At 41.2% G+C, this 21,443-nt stretch overlaps 1 protein-coding gene across 4 annotated transcripts in view; it reads left to right on the plus strand.

Moving 5' to 3' along the window:
* SGCD (sarcoglycan delta) overlaps positions 1-21,443 on the plus strand; it is a 944,201-nt gene that overhangs the window by 791,759 nt on the left and 130,999 nt on the right. For 3 of the 4 annotated variants that reach the window (XM_040443049.1, XM_040443057.1, XM_040443038.1), the window contains 2 exons: positions 4,728-4,815; positions 10,532-10,651. In XM_040443049.1, coding sequence (XP_040298983.1) covers positions 4,728-4,815; positions 10,532-10,651 — 208 coding nt within the window. The remainder of the gene's footprint in view (positions 1-4,727; positions 4,816-10,531; positions 10,652-21,443) is intronic. The other variant, XM_040443063.1, reaches the window with a different exon arrangement.

The following is a 21,443-nucleotide window of genomic DNA, read 5'->3' on the forward strand; positions in this document are numbered from 1 at the left end:
AAAGAAAGAAAGAAAGAAAGAAAGAAAGAAAGAAAGAAAGAAAGAAAGAAAGAAAGAAAAAGGATTAAACAGAAGGAGGAAAAAAGAAAACTTAGAAAAAGAAGCATTTTTTAAATGATGCATTTATTGTCTCCAGGAAAAGAAAAAAAATGTGCAAGACAGCAAAGAACATGTAGTTAAAGAATACTACTTGGCTCAGCTGTGGACAGTACACACGTAATCATAATGTAGCTTCTGAATATTGATTTTACCAGAGTTGTATGAAAGAGTCCATATGATTGCAGAAATCCAATGGATAATGTCTAAAGGTTGATAAATCAAGAGATATGGTGGAAGCCTATTTCAGGCCATGGGAAGAGAAATACATGGAGGAGCATTCTGGCAAATTGAAAGCTCTGGGGGTGGTAGGGGGTATGAGCCATTGCTCTTTGATTATAAGCTTTATAATATTTGACATTTCAGATTCATTTTGGTAAAGAATAAATAATACATTTAAAAAAATAAGATACACTCATTCAAAAATGGAGCCATTTGGCATTCAAACGTGCGTCTTACAGCCCCCCGAGGACATCAGAGAACAAATAATGTTCGCTTCAGTGGTCTTGGATGGTCAAGAAAAGGTTTGATTTTGCTCTGCATGTTCTGCTTTAGAGAGACAGAGGTGATCGTCTCCATCAAAATGCTGTGGGCATAGTTATATGGGGGAGAGTACTGATGTAGACTGTCCTCTCCCTATATGGGAAAAAGGGTTGTTCACCTCCCTTCCTCATCTCCCAGTCAGTCTCATCCCATGTCCAGAAGAATGAAGGGCTGACTGGCCTCAGACTGACTTGACCTGGTCCAGAGCTCTTATCTTCATCAGAAGCCATGGATCTGCCACACTCTTTTCTGCCAGGCAGAAGGGACCTGCAGGCAGTTTCCTGCAAGCCCCTTATCCTCAGATGGTTGCATTGAAGTCAGTTAGTGAAAGTCACCAGTCCCCAGAGCAGATTCCTCTGTGGTAGAAATTAACCTCCCCAGGCCCAGAGGCTGCAGTGGTGAGTGGGAAGGACACAGGAGAGCGTTTCCTTTACTTGTTCTAATACCATAGAGACCCCAGTGTTTTGCAGTGGCTGGTATTTTCCTGGTTGGGTGTCAGTAAGCAGGGACAGCCAAATAAAAGTCACACTGACCAGTCGCCACAAGAGTTGCTTCAGAGTTTGTTAGCTGGTTTGTGCATTTTACTTGGTAATCTTTTTGTTATCAGGTATATGGAAGGGGGGATTATAGCATCACGTCCCAGGCTAGAATGAGGCTTTTTGTTTAAACCATGACATACCAAAGACTGTGTTTCCCAGGATTTTAGCGTATTAGAACAATTAATGCTAAATGATAATATTTTGACATGGCGTTATAAAGGAATGGGTGGCTCTTGTATCTCTGGTTATGAACCTTGAGCAGAGCTATTGGGAGATTTTTTTTTTTTTTCCTGCAGTGGAATTGTTTGAATAACATTCAGGGCAAGCAAGTAGCATTTGAGAAATTGGGATTTGGAAGATAATAGTGAGCCAGCCACATATAGGGAGATCCTTTGACATGTGGAAACAGAAGTTGCTGGAAATGGAAGAAGCCCCTGACTCAGTGCACAGATGGATTGTGAAGATTGGTAATGCAAAGGACAGTCTTCCTCATTTCTCTCCATCTTACCCTCCCCACTTACCACCCCCCCCCGCCTCCTTCCTTCCTTTCTTCCCTCTCCTTCCTTCCTTTCTTCCCCTACTGCTCATGCCTCATTCCCTCCCTCTCCCCTCCCCCAATTACCACAACAACTTTGGAAGTCTTACTATGTGCCTGGCATTGGACCGCATGTGTTTTAATAATTACATATAGAATTTAATAATTTCAGTAATATGTGAGTTTTAATACTTCAATAATATTTGCACCATTATACATATCAAAAAAAAAACAACAACAACAACAACAACAACAACAAACTGAGGCTTAGAACAATTAAGTAACTTGCCTAGAGTAGCCTAACTAGCTAGTGGTAGAGCATGGATAGAAAATTAGGCAGGCTGACTCCAGGGCTTCTACTGCATGTGCAGCACATCGTGAGCACACAGGTCTGTTAGCCATGAGCTTGCTGATCATACCCATGTTGGTGGTGGGGAATGCACAGAATGAACCACAGAGCAGTGAAGTGATTCGCTCAAGGTCATACACTGGTCAATGGCAACAGAGTCTATCCTGTTCTCTCACTCCAGGTAGCTCCTCTCTTCAGTGCCAGCTGGCTGAATATAAGAAGAATTAGTACATTAACTTCTAGAAACATAGAACTTCCTGTCTGGGTTCCGGGTTCTGAATCCTTACATTACTTGAGTTGATTTTAAGTTTTAAGTAGAACTCTTAAGTACTGCCAAAAGCAATGCCAAAGAATCTCTTTGAGGCTAATATTTGTTATGTAATGGACAGAAGATGGAAGCCTATGACAATATTGAATTTCTTCTTCTCTTAACTAATCAAAAAACAAAACAAAGCAAAAAGTTTACCATTAGGCAGAATTTTAATCTTAAGTCATTATGGGGGGATTCCAGTGAATCAGTGGTTGCCCTGATGAAACAGAAGGTAAACCATTCTGGGGCCCCTGGGTGGCTCAGTCAGTTAAGTGTCAGACTTTGGCTCAGGTCATGATCTCACGGTTCTTGAGTTTGACCCCACATTGGGCTCTGTGCTGACACCTTGGAGCCTGGAACCTGCTTCAGATTCTGTGTCTCCCTCTCTCTCTGCCCCTCCCCCATTCACTCTCTGTCTCTCTCTCAAAAATAAATAAACATTGAAAAACTTTTTAAAAATAAAGTAAACCGTTCTTTCCTCAGGGCCTGGGTGGGATATGGGTATTGATTATCCATTTTAGAAGCTCACCTTGGGCAAGAGCTCCTGTCCTAGTGTGGGGGAGAGAGATGATGACTTCTTCATCAGGGCAACCACTGATTCACTGGAATCCCCCACAAAGGATTGGGTGATGGAGACCATGATTTCAGATCTTCAGTCTATGGAAAGAATGCCTTCATGGAGGCTGCCTATCAGCACTGGCCGGCCACTCTACCACATGCAGGTGCTAGGCTGGGCTCATGAATCTTCTCCTATACCCCGCCTGCTTTAGAAGGAAAAAGACATCAACCATCCCACAACCCTTCTACCTCCTTGACCTCATTTTTTTCATTTCACCTTGGTGAAGCCCATCTATAGTCTTTTCAAGGCTCAGCTTAAGCTTTAACAAATATCTTTGCTTCCCACTCAACAGCCTCAAGCTATGAATACTCTTACCATTCAGGAAAGTTCCCCACAGGCTTTGTGCGCAGCTCCTTAATTATCTGTATTGTTCTCTGCCTGGTATTATTTGTGTGCCCATCGTATTGTTCCCATTAGAATCCAAGGCTTTAAAGAGGAGTCTTGCTTATCTTTGCTTTCTGCACAGCTCTGGGGACAATGTTTTTCTGGGTTTGGGACTCCATGCATGTTATAGAGTTTTCAGGCAGATAAGTGCCATGTGGTAACAAAGGTTTGGAACAATGAGAATGACTACACACATCCTTTTTCTAACAACAGCTATCTGGATACTGACATGTTCTGGCAGCAATCATATTTCAGTTTATGGCTTTAGTTTACTCCAGGAAAGAGAGAACATCTAAGCCAGAGGTTGACAAACTGTCGCCACATCTGGCGCTCTGCCTGTTCGCTTATGGCCAATGAAATAAGAATAGTTTTTATATCTTTAAACGATCAGGGGAGAAAAGGAAAAACAATATTTTATGACACAGTGAGATCATGTTAAATTTAAAATTATTTGGAATTCAAATGTCACTGTCCGTGAATAAAGTGTTACTGGAATACGGCCATACCCATTTGTCTGTGTACTGTCTATGGCTGTTTTGCACCAAAACAGCAGTTACCAGTTGAGTAGTTACCACAGAGCCTGTACATCCCACAAAACCTAAAATATTACCATCAGACCCTTTGTAGAAAAAGTGTGCCAGCCCCTATTTCGAGTCATTTTCAGAAATACCCTCCACAGTGTGGAAATGGATTGGGGTGCCCTTTTTGACAAAGGAAAACTGGATGAAGGCACAAAATATCTGAAGGAGGAGAAATTTGGGAACAAGAAAGGGGAGGCAGAGGCCTACTCGGAGAAGCCACATCTCCTAGGTCTGGTATACATATCTGGCAAATATCTCCACAAAGAGACTATTTCAGTCTGAATTGTACCCGGCTTCTCTCATCAGGTGGACGTGCCAGAGGGGCTGACCTCAGGTATTTTATACAAGTTTTCTGCACTCCATTAAGTATTTTTCATGGTTCTTTTGAAGAAATTATAAATGAGAAAGGGTGAAATTAGGAGATTACTGATCATTCCTGATCATTCTGTATACCAAGGGTAACTAACACCTGTCGTAAGATCTAAAGGACTCTTTATCGCCGGGTTATCTCTGAGTCGAGTGTGTGTGTGTGTTAGTGAAATCTATTTTAAGTATGTGTTGGTCTCTGTGGGTCTCTTTGGAAGAAATCCATTTTGGATGAATTCCAATTAATTATGTATGTGGGGATCATTAAACACTTGGAGTATTCAAATAAATACACATCAGTTAGAACTTAGTGAAAGCCAGTTCAGGTCCTTGGAGAGTTGTGGTTACAGTTTTTCATTTAGAAATCTGCCATTTTCATGTGTTTCTCTTATTTTCTTATTACAGGGTAATGCCCTGTACTTCAAATCAGCCAGAAATGTTACAGTGAACATTCTCAATGACCAGACTAAAGTGCTAACTCAGCTGATAACAGGTAAGACAATAAAGAACGTAGCAGTACCTGGTCCACGCGAAGCACTCAGAAAACATTAGAACCAAAGATTGAATGAAATATCACATAAACTAAAGAAAGAAATGTCTGCTAAGACATTTTAGAGTGGAGAAAGAGAAGGTAGCATGTGTTGCATGATTCCACTGGAGGGTAGAGTCTCATCATATGCACACATTTAACTTATGCAAATCCAACAATACTTGTTTAGAAGGGCAATAAACTATTTTTTCACGTAACGTGGCCCCTAAACATAAGCCAGCTGCTTCATCTGGTGCTCAACAACAGAAAAGCTCTCTGCTCCAATGCTGGAGGAAAAGCTGGCTGTGTTGGATTAATTGAGAGCACAGAATACAAAAAAACCATGCGCACGTACTTTATGAGGTATAAAGGGGATTTTTAAAGTTAATTTGAATCCATGCCATGTTTGTGATAGGTGCTGACTTTGAGCCTGACCCAACTGCAAAATGCCAATGTACTGCCATTGATTATGGTTGCGAGGTTCCTTTCAATATAGCAGATCTGCTCCTAACAGTTGTGGAAAGCACCCACTGGGCTTTAAGCTGCATATTCCTAAAATTTAAACAAGGATTGGTTATTCACTATAATGATTATAATGATAAACATGGGCCTGATGGTCACGGTAATGTGTTGAATGGCACGACCAATGCCCCCAGTGTAGATTATGGGCTGCAGTAAACAGGAGCCATTATGCACCCCGCCAGTGGAAGGGAAAAAGGGGTATGTATCTGAATGGCACTGTTACACTTCCAGAGAGAAAATGCCATTTGTTTGGCTTCGGGGCTGAGAGAGAAGTATACAGATGGACATTTTGAGAAGCCAGTTGCCCAAATGCCCTGAAACATAAACTGTGACTAAAACATCTGGAGCCACACTAATAAACATGCCACAAGAAAACAGGTGCTTTGTGCCCAGAGTCTTGCTGGGGAGAGAGTCTCTGTTCCCCACAGGAGCACCGCATCTGATGTCTGGAGATTCACAGCCAGTGGGTGTATTAGACCATCTACCAAGGCTAGAAGGGATTGCCGCACGGCAAAGCCCATAATCCATAAACATGTTGTTCCAGTGTGTGACTGGATTGTTGGCCTTGCTTATATAACATCTGGCCTGTAGTCACAATGCTAAATAATTAAATAAACAGCTTCAGTAAGCAATGATTTAAGCAGCATGTGTGAGAATTGCCTCCAGGAGGGAAATAAATCCAAACTCCCCGTTCCTGATTCCTCTGTTCAAAAGGAACCTACTTAGCCTGTTGATCATTTGCCATTTATTTGCCATGGGAGATTTGGTTTACTTGAGAGATTTTGTTTTGATAAAGCTGGAAGTGCCCAAATGACTATTCTTCAGTCAGTGTCTCTTCCCCTCCCTCTCCCTCCTAGCCTTCTCCTTTCCCTGCTTTTCCCCTAATTCCTCTACTTTCCTCCCCATCCTCTCCCCCTCCTTGTCTCCTCTCCTCCACCCTTGCTTTCCATCATCCTCGCCCTTCTCCCTTCCCTCCCCTACCCTCTTCTCTTATTTCTCTCAGCCTCTGTCTTTCCCTCTCCTTCTTCCTCCCCCATCTCTCCATTCTCTCTCTCCCTTTTTCTCTCCCATTTGCTCCTCTCTCCCTCCTTCCTTGTCTTCTGTCTTCCCATCTCCCCTGCCCAAATTAGACCCTCCTGGAAGCTGAGATACCTACCCAGAGCTCTCAGGGTGAGGCATGACATAGCTCATGTTATAATGAGATGGGCAAAAAGCCACTCTAACACCAGCTGGCAGGAGCCTTCCAAGATGATCTCTAGAGAAGATGATAGATGTATTTAAATATAATTCTGAGTACGTATACATATGCACACTCACCCTAAAGTTTTCCTTCAGGCTTCTCCTTTTACATTTAAGCACGTGGTAGAAAGCACAGAGCAGTTCCAGGAGACAGGATCTTCTAAAACCTCTTATACTTGCTGTTATACTTACCCGAGAGCAAATGAGATGCTCTCATCCCAGTAGCCAGGTTCACCAAAACAATCCTGAGGATCAAGAATTCTCCTGCTTACCTCACGAAGGTCTCAAAAGCCCAGAAGAAATTCCAATGTTAGAAATTCAGGTAAATTTTTCACATGATAGAGTGCTGTAAGTGATAGTTAAGTTCTCAGGCAAGGCCGTTAAAGCACATCTGGCCAACTCTGCTGCCGATTTAGTGTCCTCTCAGTAGTGGCCTGAACAGAAAGCCCTCTGGCCTGCAAGGAGGAAAGCTGTAGGCAAGTCTTCCGCAGAGTGGACAACAGTCTCAGCATCAAGGGAGCTGAGAAAGGAGATTAGACAAGATGGCCCCTTTCCAGCTCCCAGATCCGTAGCATTGGCATGACTGGGAAACTGCTGGTATGTCCCGATGGTTTCCAGTTCTTCCTGTGTAGGAGATTCATTAAGGAAGTAGTTGACACATATTACCCGGCACCGAGGGAGATTAATTGGAGTAGTTTCGGGCTTCAAATAATGATTTTTTTCCATCCTAGAGAGGAAGAGTGGGTTCCCTGACGGACCTCCTGAGCAGTCTCCAGACCTATTTCCCATTTTCATTTCCTCCAGGACCCTTGTTTTTTTTTTTTTTTTGGGGGGGGGTTGTTTTGTTTTGTTTTGTTTTTAAAGATTTTAGCCACATCCAGGACATTTGGCAGCCCCAGGTAAAATCAACAAAAGAACAAGCCATCTGCACCATTGAGCCAGCAGTTGCTCTGTGGGGTTTTGGCTAGAACTTCCAACTACAGAGCTTTATATGTGCAAATGGTTCTGGCCCTTGATAAATTCCTTTGTGTTCTGAGAAGCTCTGAAAAACAAGATAACTTAATTGTGTTTTGAGTTATCTGATTGTTTCGGTGTTTTTAGGACATTCTCTCATACGTTTCAGGAACCAGTCATAAGTTCAGAGCAAACTTGCTTTAAACAGGCAGGTGTTCTCAACTCCTCCAGGGCCATATCTCATGAAACTGCCCAGATCCACGGAGACAAAGGCAAAGCAGTTTTGTCTCCCAGTCATACCCCCATTTTGCCATTGACTAGATCCAGAGTGTCAAACTGTGCTCACCCCATGCCTATCCCAAGGTCATTCATTCATTCATTAACACTTCTTCACCTCCTGGTACCCAGTCTCCCCCCTCTGGTATGACCAGAGAGTCTTCAGTATGACCAAGTAGATACCTGCATCTTTGCCCTCCAAGAATCACCTAATCAAAAGCCCTCACTTCCATCCCTGTTCTTTCAGGATTGTTTTCTGGTCCTTGTCTGTAGCTTTCGACGCCCCCTCTCCCTATCCTCCAAAAGGTCCCCTCCTCACTGCTCCTCCTGTGTTGACTCCAGCTGTCTTCTCCTCTCTAGACAAACACACATCCCTTTTCTTCTATGGAACAATTCTGAGAGCTCAATTCCAGACCCAGATCTTCCATTAGCTGACCTCATGACCTTGAGAGAGCCCTTGGCTCTGCTGCCACTTGTTTTCACCTACACATGAAGGCCATTGGAGAAGATAATGCCTCGGTCCCATGCCATTTAGAAAGTCTCTGCTGTGTCTGCTGTTTCCATTTCCTATTCATTCAGGAGCCTTTCCAATGCCCTTCTTTTTGTCAGAGGGCTGGTGTGGATGTACTAGTGGGAGATCACACTTCCAAATTGGCAGGATTATGTGAATGAGGCAAGTGCACTAAGAGGTGATTGTCATTAATTATTTTCAATGTGTTGGGACCACTGTATTAGAAACTTGGTGACAGGTCATGATCACAATGATGATAGTCATGATTTCGCAGCACTTTCCCACCTACAGAGTGCTTTTTATAAATATAGTATAATTTGATCCTTTTAATCTTTCTATAAGGTAATAGAAGAGATGGTGATAGTACAATTCTACAGATGCAGAAAAATGAGGTTCAGAAAGATCAGAGGATTTTCCCCAAGTCACATGACCAGAAAATGAGAGAGTTGGAACATAATTCTTGTCTTCTGATTCTTAGTCTGATAGTCTTGTCGTTGAGGAAAACACCCCTAGACGTCCAGGAGCAGTCCTGGCAATATAAGCCAGTCTTTTGTGTTCTCCTGTTTGAACATAATCCACTTCGCAGAACATCAGCACCAGACAAGGCAACGTGGCAGTCATGAAGGATCAAGACAAAACAGAAAACAAAGACAACTCTAATCATGTCTGAAAACAGATAAAAATGGAAACACCTATCCAAACCAGCAAAATGACTGAACTTCTTCAATCCTGGTTAATATCAGTGACTTCTGTTTTTTATCCATTCCAGGTTTAGCATTGCTCTGATCTTCCCCACCTCTAGATAAGATTTATTAACATGCCAATTGTAAAATTACACCCACTTCCTGTCAGCACCTTATCCAAAGCAAAGCCTTGCTTCCTTAAATTCAGCCCCAAAATAACTTAACATAAAACCAAATACTATAGTAAGGTCTTTCTTACTGAGATGCCCTGAGTGGTTGCCCCTGGTGTGTGTTCTCTATCACAACAATGAATAATAAACTCAACTTGTTCACCTATATGTTTGTTCTCTTTGGTCTATACCTGGAAGGCATTGAGGGCCCTTTCATTACTGCTTTTTATAATTAAATGACACTGTCTTGAAAATAACTTGAAACAGAAATGCTCTATCAGAATCTCCTGATCAGCTTTGGGAAAATATAAGATTTCTAGACTCTTTCCTCCATTTTTTTTCTTTATGAATTTCTGGACCAAAAGATAAATTCTTTTTGATCTGAGTGAGGTTCTGTGAAGATGATTATACATCCCAGGTTATTCTGATTAATTTCTGCAGACCAGCTTTTGAGAACCACCTGAACTTGAGATATTCAGTTAGCTCTAGTTCAGATAAACTACAATGCCTTCTGTTTGGTTTTTTGTTTGTTTAAGGAATTCTAACACATTAGTTTGTTTTATTTTTTCCATGGTACCCAAAACTCTGCAGTTTTCTGATTTACTAATAAATGTCTAAACCTCTATTTGGGTTCATCAGAAGATGCCACTACAATAGCTTCCCTTCAAGGATAGCATTTGTTGCCATATGATAAATCCTCTAAAATTTCTTTTTTATTGAGTGAAATTGTAGCATAAAAGATTCAATAACTTTCTGGTAATTAATTGCCATATATTTTCTGGCCTTTTCTGCCAGGAAATGATCTATATATACTGAGGAAATAGACTTGTCTGGTATCAAATACAGCCAATGGTTTAAGGGTACCGGCTGAGACAGACTTCAATTGAATTTAAAGGCACCCTTTCCAAGAGTTAGAGCTGGCCATAGATATTCCGATTACTTCAAGAGGTGGTGAACTTTCTATGCCTTGGTACTTTCAAGCCAAAATCTACAAGTATTTGATAGTAATTTGGTAGTTAGCTAAGGGAAACCTCATTCAAGCATTAGTTTGAAGAAGGGACACGATGGTCTTTAAAATCAGCCTGAGAGCACATGATTAAAAGTAATTGACAAGACATGGCCAGAGTCACAAGACTAATTTTCATGATTGGCTCGTGAAAAACAATCCACTTATATTAAAGTCCCACACAACCTCATCAGATGCATGTGTCCTGTGAAAAACTCTTTGTAATTGAATGCAATGAGACTAATGTCTCTCTCTCTCTCTCTCTCTCTCTCTCTCCCTCTCCCTCTTCCTCTCCGTGCCCCCCCCCCCCCCATTCTAGGTCCAAAAGCCGTAGAAGCTTATGGCAAAAAGTTTGAAGTAAAGACAGTTTCTGGAAAATTGCTCTTTTCTGCAGATAACGATGAAGTGGTAGTAGGAGCTGAGAGATTAAGAGTTTTAGGTAAGGAAACTTTGATCATATAATTGATATGATGCCAATGTATACATTTTAGAGGAAAAGGGAAATGTTGCCTTGAAGAGAGATTTAGGCCAATTACCTGGATTCTCTTAAAGTAAGGTAGATGAACTCCCCCACCCCCTAAACTCAGAATTTGGTACCCCAGTGAAAAGTTCTCAAGTCAGGAGGTTTTGTGACATGACTACCAACACAGAGCTTCATTTGGGGGAACATGTTCATGCCAACAAATATGCATGAACACATACTGTCCTCTCAGGCAGTTTTGGTAGAAGCAGTCAAGACCTACATACATGATACGGAGATTCCTAAACTGGGTTATAAATTAAGAATTGCCTAGGGAACTTCTGAAAAGTCACATGGATCCAACTGTGACATGCTGAATTAGAAGTTCTGGTGGAAAGACCCAAGAATTAATTGGTGACAACATTTGCAGGAATATCTATGGTGCCACTCTTGCAATCACTGGATTGGAGCACACAACAAATTAGTCTTCTGTAGTTACAGTGAAATGGTCTAATATGGTGGTTTCAGAGTCCTGGTGTTGGAGCTAATCTGTCTTGTGTCCCTGCTCTGTCACCAATTAGCTGTGTGACTTTGGGCAAGGTATTGACCTCACTGAGCCAGTTTTCTGTCCTGCTCAGTGGGACTATGAACACCTACCATCTCAAGTTGTCCCTAGGATTAAATGACTTCATGTTTTATCAATCAGGTATTTTGAATTCAGCATGCTTGACTTTAAAGCACTATACCTTGCTACCTCCTCAAATTTGTCCCAATTTCAGATAAGTACACAAACGCTTACCAACAGTAAAGAAAATGGTCTAAGATCAAGCTACCAGTTGAAATCCTTGCCCAAGGACTCCAGACTCAGCATACCTAAATGCCTATAAATATGTTCTAAGACCTTGGCCAACCCTTAGTATTAATGTTTTTCTCTGTTACTTGTAGAAATAGCACTTCTCACATGAGTTCTACGTTTTGGGGGGTGGTGGAGGAAACAAACACAAAAATTTCTGGCTCTCCTTTTGTTAAAGAATACTTAGCTATACCAGCTATAAAATAATTGCCCAGGGGAAAAGTGATGGTATCTCCTGCTAAGATAATTGTGTACAAATGGAGTTTGGTACCTCCCGTTAGTTCTTCGGCACTTTGTGAGTCACCTCACTTCTTTAAAATCTGAATCTTCAAAGATTCAGAATAATTTTAGATGTCCAAATGCTTTGGCTTTACCTTCCTGTGCAAAACTCTGTGATGGTATCATTTAAGAACTTTCCCCTTCCCCACCCTACAATTAAGTAGGACTAGAAGATTATTGTAATTTTTGGTCATTTGAAAGCAGGTGGATATTTTGTTGTTGTTGTTGCTGCTGTCATTGCTTATGCTTTTGATATTTTACTTAGAGAACAATTTAGGAAAAGATCTATCTCTCTCCATCATCAGGAACATTTGCTTTTTCATGTTAAAATGTAGAAAGGAAGCATCATGATAAATACCACTGTTGCTATCAATGCTAAAAAGATTAGGAAATGACCACCCTACAAATCTCGCATCAACCTACTCAGTGAAATGAGCTTAGTGTGTTGCAGAAATGAGCTTCCTGTCAGCTGGGATTCAGCCATATGGTGTGGAACGAGAAGTTTAGGCAATTTCATTTTCTGCTTAATGAGAAGTTTGTCTTTTTGAGTCATCAGACTGAGCAAGTTCTCAGGAGCTTTGAATCTGGATGCATATTTCATGGTGGAGTCTAACATAGCTGGATTTGAATCCTTGCTCAAACATTTAGGATTAGAGTGACCCTACCCAAATCTGTTTTTCTCTCTAACATTTAGTTTCCACATATACAAAACAAAGAGAGTGGAGTGGTTCCGTTTGTTAAGCGTCCGACTTTGGCTCAGGTCATGATCTCACAGTTTCTGAGTTCAAGCCCCACGGCAGGCTCTGTGCTGACAGCTCAGAGCCTGGAGCCTGCTTCAGATTCTGTCTCTGTCTTTTTCTGCCCCTCCCAGCTCATACTCTGTCTCTTTCTCTCTAAAAAATAAATAAACACTTAAAAATAAATTTAAAACAGGGTGGAACAAAATAAAGAATGGAAGGATAAATGAATATAATAAGAAACATACATAAATAAATCAGTTATTTCTACTGATAGTTGAGTAGGAATAGCAGTAGAAAATAATAAGGAATAAGCCTAAGAAGATCATGCCTCCTAAATATAGAAACTTTGTTGTTTAAATTCTTCTCTGGATAATCACACCCACCTATTCAGTTTTTAGGACAATGACTTCCTCAAGCACACTCAAAGGACCCTGAATAGTTTGACAAAGGGATTAGAAGCCATGCCTCATACAGAATAATTATCCAGGAAGAGATACGGGGGCAGGAAGAAGGGTATCATTGTAGACAGATTGTAATTGCTGATGCACATCTTTCCTGAGGAAAAGAGAGAAGGCAAGAACCACTTAGATGAGTGGCTGAGAGCATAGGTTTTGTAGTTGACACTGGCCAATAATCCTGGTTTCTGTCATTCATCAGCCAAGGCCTTATAATGTCACTTCACCTTTCTAGGCATCCTTCTACTCTGTGCCATAGCATGATAATGCTTGACTGTCACAGTAGTTGGGAGAACTGGATGGTAAAGTGTATGTAGAGTGAATACCACAGTGGTGGCACATGGTAAGCCATCCGTACATGCTAACCATCATGTTGGTGATGGTTTCAGTTGGTCCACTTGGATTTCAGGGGACCCATCACATTCTAAAATTTTACACAGCCCTCTCTGTCCATGAAAGAAAGTACTCAGAGAAATTGGCAGAGAACTTGCAGAAGTATCCATATATCAGTTAAGTTTGGACTAGCCGATTTCCTGGACATAGGAAGGGCCAGAATAGAAAGAGCCTTTAAGAGCTAAGAAGTACTCCACTGCCCACTTCACCCACGTGCACATGAAACTAATCTTGCTAGCATGTGTGTTCTCAAGTTGAACTTAAAAGAGGTTGAAGGCCTGGACTGGATTCCCAGATTTGTAGAGTCTTTTCCTCTACTCATGAAGACAGTGGTTCTGAAAGTGTGGGTCCCTGAATGGGACCCTGAACCAGAAACTCAGGACTGGGGGCGAGCAAAGCTTCCAGGTGGCTCTAATGCATGCCAAAGTTTGAGAACCATGACCTAAGACACTCAACTTTGCCACAACTTTGCCGGTAACTTTCAGTTGAGTGTAGGCTCAGCTTTTATCACTTTGCTCCAGAAAAGTCACAGTATGGATATAGCTAACACATGTTAAGGGTTTACTCTGTGCAAAATACCAAACAAATCACCGTGAATAAACACATTTGCTTCTCACAACAACCTTCAAAGAGTCAAGAAGGGCACTGGCTTATCACCTTGATGTACAGACGAGCAAACTGAGGCACAGAGTAATGTAAAACTTGCCCAAATTTCCACAGAGAGAAACTGAGGGAGTCAGGATATGAATCCAGGCAGTCTTCCCACTACACATGTGACTTCTATCACAATAGTCTGTACCTTCCCTGAGCTCCATAGCATACTAGTACCACAAGGAGGAGAAAAGAAAACCAGGCAACTCTTTTTCAACAATTCCTCCCTTTTTGGATTCTGGATACTCTGCTGTTCCCACCATTCTCCCAGGTCTCTGACTTTTCTCTAACTTTTTCTCTGCTTCCCTCACTAACCCTTCTTTCATCTTGTTTAAGTAGCCTGGACTCACACTTGGCATCAGGTGTAGACTCTCTCCAGGTCCAGTCCTTGTTTTCCTCTTTTTTTGCATTTCTGTGGGAAATCCCACACTTCTATATGGCTTCAACACTTGCTTCTTTTCAGATGACCTTCTCAATCAGTATTCACTTTGAACTGCCTTCTCAATTCTAAATCCAAGTTCTCAGCAGTTAGCCTGCATTTTTCTGTATAGAGGTCTTTCTAGAAGTTTCACTTCTGTAGCTGAACTTAGGTGTCTTCCAGCAACCTCCCTGCCTCTCCAGAACCCACTTCCCTAATTCCACTGATGGAGCTGTTGTTCTCCTAGACTAGGAGTCTCCTAGTTCCCTGGTTTTCTAGTCTCTTTGCTTTCATGAAGGTATCCAGCCCTATGTCTCTTCATATGGTCATGGTATCTTTGTCATCCTTGGGTTTTCCATACTGCACAGTTATCTCTTTAGGCTTGACGTGAGAGAATTCAGGTTTGTAGTCAAATGCATCTGCTTAATTACCAAAAAAGGTGTAAGTTAGTGTGCACAATAAGGTATGGTATTGTTCAGCTTTAATTAAAGAATAAAGTTATTAAATATTGGACAGGAATGGCCTTTAAAAAGCACCAAGAAAATAGGCAGCATAAAAGCCAGTGCATCTAAGAGGCATCTTCATGGAGACACCAGAGAAAAATAATTTTGATTTTCATTAATGACCAATTTCATTGAACAATGAATTGGACATTCTAGCATTTATAAACAAAGCATAATTATAAAGTGTTATTCTAATTGTTAATTAGGTCTGTACTCTAGATTAGTTTTTTTAAATATGTCCTCTAGATGCTACTTGATGCTAATTATCTGAGTTACATTATTATCAATTGAAAAACACTTTTAATTAATTCTAAATCCATTTAAATTAGCAGAAGATTTATAGAAATTTAAATGTGGTCTGATGCTATTTCTTTTTCCTTAGGAAGACATCAGATGATACATTTAGCCTTTTGAATTAGTTTTTGATGAAACTTTCTACTGCATCCTGGCGATAGATAATTATGATGAAAGGAGTGCAGTATTCTTAGTGGTGGTCTTTCATGAAATAGATGTGTGTGTGTGTGTGTGTGTGTGTGTGTGTGTGTGTGTGTCTGTGTATCATATATCCACTTCTATACCTAAAGCTCTAAATTTCGACTTCTGGCTTCATGGAGATACAGAGATGTGTGTACTTGTCCCTGTCCCTGCTCTCTCAAGGAGCTCTGTCTCTTCAGGAAGATAAGACACACATCCCCAAAACAAGCTGCTTACAAGGGTAGAAACAGAGTGACTAGAATTCCAGAATCCAGCTAGAGTGCAGTGGGGTGGTGTGCTAGAGAGAGTTTAGAAAGCTTCATAAATGGGGAAGCATTTGAACTAGGTCTTGAGTACACGTTGGCAAATCAAAACATAGACGGGGAGAGCTTGCTTGGTGAATGGAACAGCATGTGTTTTTCAATAAGGATTCACTTGGTCTTGAGGTGGGGAGATTGATTGCCTTGTGATGGAAAAGTCCATTGGTAGTTGGCTTGAGGCTAGATTCAGTGGCTCAAATAATGTAACTGAAATTCAGTCACTCTCTTTCTCTTAACAGCTCTTAGCTCTGTTACAGAATCATGGCTTTTGTCTTCAAAAGCAGAAATAGTGCTTACCTTCTGAATATAAATCCAACAAAGGCCTAAGTTTTTCCTCTAACTAGATTGGTGTGGGCCATATGCCCATCCCTGACTAGTCATTATGACCTCAGTGATGGAATTTGCTGGTGAGCAAGGCGTGATTCATATCTCCACTGCCACCGCTGAGGTTGGAAATGACCAAGAATGAGCTACAGGGGACAGTTGTCCAAAGGGAAACTGGGGTGTTGTGTCCAGAAGAGAGAATGGACGCTGGGCAAGAAACAACAAATATTCATTATTGTAATCAAAGGTATGACCATGGAAAATTCTGAAAACTGCGCCTGAGACCATGGAACCCAGGAATTGTGAAGATCACCAGAAGATGCTTTACAAATTCTCATCCTCTTGCTTACTCAGCTCCACATTCACTGGATTTTTGTCACCTCACTCCTCACTTCATCACCAAGCATGCTCTCGTCTCCCAGCATTTGTGTCTACTCTTCCCTCCACATAGAATGCTCTTTTCCAGACTACATATAAAGGTTCTCTCCTTTTATGGCTCAAATGCCACTTCATCTCAAAGGTCTTCCTTGGCCACCTTATAAAAATAGCACACTCCTGCTTGCACTTTCTGTACCAAGAGCTGGCAAAGTAAGCCTCTGGGCCAATGAGGCTGAAAGCACTGCCTGGTTTTGTAATGTTTATTGGAACACAGCCGTGCTCATTTTTTAAGTATTATCCATGGTCGCTTTCACACTCCAACAGCAGGACTGAGTAGTTGAGACAGATCATGTGGCCCACAAAGCCTAAAATATTTATTATTTGACACTTTCCGGAAAAAGTTTGCATATTCCTAGTCTGTATCTTTGCTCTATTCCTCTTCAGGGCAGATATCACAGTACGCATTGTTGTGATAAAATGTTTATTTTATGTAAAAATATGTTTATTTATATCATATCTTCCTCACTAGAATGTAAGCTTTATGACAGAGGGCACTTTTGTTTTTCAGGTTCTAGGATAGTGCCTGGTACTTATTAAGTGCTCAGTAATATTTTTTTTTGCAAGAATGGATTGAAAGATTTTGAACATTGCAATATTTGATAACCAATCTGATTGCATAGAGAATGGGAGGGAGGGAGAATTGTGCAGCTAAGTTAAGAGAGTATTATTATGCTTTTGCTGAGGATTCATAAGGGCCTAAACCAGGATGGAAAGAGAAGAGAGAACAAATGGGAAAGAACTCTTAAAATAAAACTGATGACACTTGGTAACTAAGTGCATGTGGAGGGTCAAGAGAGGGAAGTCTGGGATGGCTCTGGTATTGGGTACTTTGTCAGATACTTGTAGAATCATTAATAGAACTAGATAGGAGTAGGTTTGAGATTGGAGAGAAATGGTTCAGCTTCAGTTGCCCTGGGTCTTAATGCTTGAGCACCTAAAGGAGAGGCCAAGTGTCCAGTGGCCACAAGAGATGTTCCATTTGCAGAGGGCCAGAGAGTCATCCATACACATTGAACACATGGACTCCAGAGAGGAGTGCTTAGGCTTAGGAGGGCATCCCAGAGGAAGAACTAAGAGATGCCTTTCAAACAGAGCATCACCAAACAGCCAGTTGCCCACTTCTTCCTATGAACAAAATTCCAGGGCTGGTTTGTCACGTCTGTGACTCACAGACACATCCTCACACGTTGGAGTCCCCATCCCGTGTTCTTAGGCTTTCCCTTATCTACTCTGCCTTTCTCCATGAGAAGAAACCCAATGCTTTAGAATGTGATGAACTGGTTCTGCCATACCTACCAGCCATGTGATGTTGGCTATTTGGCTCTGATCAAATCACTCCTTAGGCGATGTGTGTAGATTCTAAACAATCTCTCCCCCTTTTTCTTTGCCCTCCATCTTTGTCTGTTTCTTTTCCTTTCTGAAATATCTTATCCATGAGTGGAAGGAAGCATGAGAGAGGCCGAAAGGTTATAGTAAAAATGGAACACAATTCCTCTTAAATGATGATGAATTCATACATTGACTCTTGAGAGATGAGAGCCCCCCAGTCTAATAGGAACATTTGTGTAACAAATGAGACGAGCCTGGAACCTGCCAGCGCCCTCTTTCTACTCTCTGTTATCATTATCAGAGATAATCTGCAGGAGATTCAACTATTTAAAAAGAATTGCTTCTTGTAGAGTTGTCTGGCATCTCATTCCAAACTTGGTTTATTATTTAATGTATTTGATCATAAAGATACATTTCCCATAAATAATGCAGTGAGAAAGCCAAGTACAAAAGAGTCTCGGATGAACAACCCCAACCTTAATAAACCAGAGATACTTAATGAGAAAAAGCACAATTCTACAATAGAGGAGCAAGAGTGGGGTTTCATCTGAAATGCTGCGGAGTAGAACTGTCGTAATTCTCCCAAAACTAACAAAAGCCTAGATGATTCCACCACCTCATTTCATGCACCCACCCACCCATGCGCACAGGCCTCAATGAGCTGCCACGGTTCAAGGTGCATCTTCATACCCCAAGCTTGAGGGGTTGATTCCTGATGCAAAAGCATTTGCTGGGCCCCACACACTGTTCCATTTGGCAAGAGGGATGTGATTTAATATCAGCATGACGGATCCATCGTACTGTGTAAATGTTGCCAGCTGTCCCAGAAGCAATGCCTTAGCAGACCTCCCCAGTTGCTGAGCCGTGGTCTCCCTCACTTGCACGTGGTGGGGTGGGAAGAGGGGGAAAGGCAGTTGGGAGACATTTGTCAGCTTTCTAATTTCATTAATGAGGTTCACTCTTTGTCTGCTTTCAAGAGAACCAATTCCAGCACTTAGGGAGGGGTATGTCTCAGCTTTTTTGTCTGCAGAACCAACACGACTTGAAATTCTCTATCAAGCTACAGCTAATGTGCTTTCAGGCATCTGTTGGTTTGTTTTTATCATCAAAGTTTTCTTCTTGGCAGTTAATACCAAGAACAGAGTGTTTTCAAATGAGGGGATAAAGTTCTGCCAGGACATCTTCAATGTCAAAAGCTTGTCCATATAGTGTAGGTTTATTGTCGCCTTTCTCCTTAATTATATTCGCTGTTGCAGAATATTCTTATTCAACCAAAAGTCATCTGAGTTGATTTTTTTTTCTCTCTTCCCAGCAGAGACCAAGGAGAGTGTTGGTGTTTCACAGTGACACTAGGAATTTAATGAGATGACAATGTGAATAAGAAACTCTCAGTGTGCAGACTGGGGAAGGAAATTAACTTCATTCTCCTTTATTGGAGGGACTTGAATTTAATTCTGCTTATTTGAGTGGGAGAAAAGAGTGCTAAAAATACTTCCCTCAGCAACTTATGCTTTCCCTCCCACCTTGCTCTGTGCTTTTTCTCTGTACTACTCTTCTAATCTTAACCCCTTTTGTACCATGTCTTTCCTAGGAATGATGGGTAAGGTGGTGAGGATGAATCTAAACTAAAGAGATTGGGAGAGAGGGAGGGGAGAAATTGTCCAGAATCCCTCAGGGAACAGGATAGAAGCAAATTCCAGAGTTCCCTTTGCGACAGTAGGGTAGGACAGCAGAATGGTTGGATGGGTATGGGGACCAGTCAGTCGGTTGGAGACCGACTGCCTGGATACCTCTCCTGGATCTAATGCCACAACTTCAGACAAGTGTCTAAATTCTGAAAGCCTCAGGTTGCTCATATGTAAAGTGAGGGTGGTCAGAGTACCTACATAATATATGAAAAGTTCCTGGCACAGCGCTAAGTGCATGATAAGTGCCCACTGTTACTGATGCATATTACTATCGTTCCTTCTACAGGTTCCTCTTGAGCACCATTTGTGCAGCTATTGCCAATCAAATCTCAATGCAGGGATGTAAGGACACAGCAGAGAAGTTTCTCAATCTCAAATAGGTTATGGTCCAATAGGGCTGTCAGTGCACCCAGTGAAATCTTAAATATCAATGGAAATGTTTCTTACGAACTTAGGTAGAATACAGAAGTTGGCACTTAGCTACTCTATGTGCTAACAGGACTTGCCCATAGTGCTCCACTCTTGGCAGCATACTGTAGAGGATGTGGCTGAATTGTTAATGGAAGTATTTGATGTGATTTTGATTCTGTAAGCCAAAGAGAAAAGTATACTTAGACAATTGGAAGTTATTCGTGATGCAAGAACTTTCATGGGTCCAAAAAAAAAAAAAAAAAGAAAAGAAAGGGAGTGACATCAACAAGAAGGTTCTTGGCACTATTTAAGCCATAGTGTAGGCAGTTCTCACTTGAAAAGAAATTCAGGTGTACTCAACAAATTGAGCACCTACTGTGGCCGGCTGCTTTGCCGACCAAAGGGCACTGGGGCCCCCACCTTTCTGGATTCCATAGCCAAGCAAGAAAGACAGCTATTGTTAACATTTACATGAGAAGAATGTGACTTATCATGAGGGAAGTATGACGTAATGGAAACATAAAATTAGGAGATCTTAACCTAATTTTGCCAGTAAGGGAGTCTTCCCGAAGGAAATGATCTTTCAGTGGAGACTCGAGGAATAAATGGGAGTTAGTCAAGGAAAGGGGGTCAAGAGGCTGAGTGTGGAGTGACATGTACAAAGTCCTGGAGAAGCGTGACCTTTTAGAAAAAGTTTTGCAACTCCAGCAGGGCCAGAGTGTGGAGATCAAGGAGCAGAGTGCCCAGATATGAAAAGAGACCCACTGTAATTATGATAGTTAACATTTATTAAAAGCTTACCCTATACCAGATACCATTCAAATCTCAAGATAACTCACGTTAACTCAATTTAACTCAAGTTAACTCAATTCTCAAGATAGCCCTGTAATATAAGTTTTGTTGTTATGCTCATTTTACATACAAACAGACTGACAAGCACAGAAGCAGGTTCCCCAAGGTTATGTGGAAATTAAATGGCTGAGGTTAGATGCAAACCCGATAATCAGATTTCAAGTCTATATTTTGCTTGTTTTTGTACCTTTGTTGAGATATAATTCCCATATCATACAATTCGTCCATTTAAAGTGTGCAATTCAGTATTTTAGTATAAAGAGCCTGTGTGTTTAACATGTATCACAGACCTATAGCAACAAATACACACATATATATATTTCAAATGTATGTATATATTTGTTGTATATGTCATGTGGCCTATATTATATGTTATATAAATATATAGATAAACATGATATATACATGGATCATTATGGAGATGTGTGCATATGCATCTATTATAAAACCATACTATTACCTTGGTCACTGTGTGTCATTATTAAGGTGCTTAGACTTAAGGGTAATGGAAAGACATTAAAGAGCTTCAAATAGGGGAGTAACGAGATCTGATTTGTGATTTACAGGATGGTGTGACAGAGGATGAGCTGGGGAGTGGGTCAGACAGACTCACTATTTATGGGACCAGACACATCTGTGAGGT

The sequence above is a fragment of the Herpailurus yagouaroundi genome, unplaced genomic scaffold (genome assembly GCF_014898765.1).
Source record: "Herpailurus yagouaroundi ecotype Mexico unplaced genomic scaffold, PumYag 29, whole genome shotgun sequence".
Taxonomy (NCBI): Eukaryota; Metazoa; Chordata; class Mammalia; order Carnivora; family Felidae; genus Herpailurus; species Herpailurus yagouaroundi.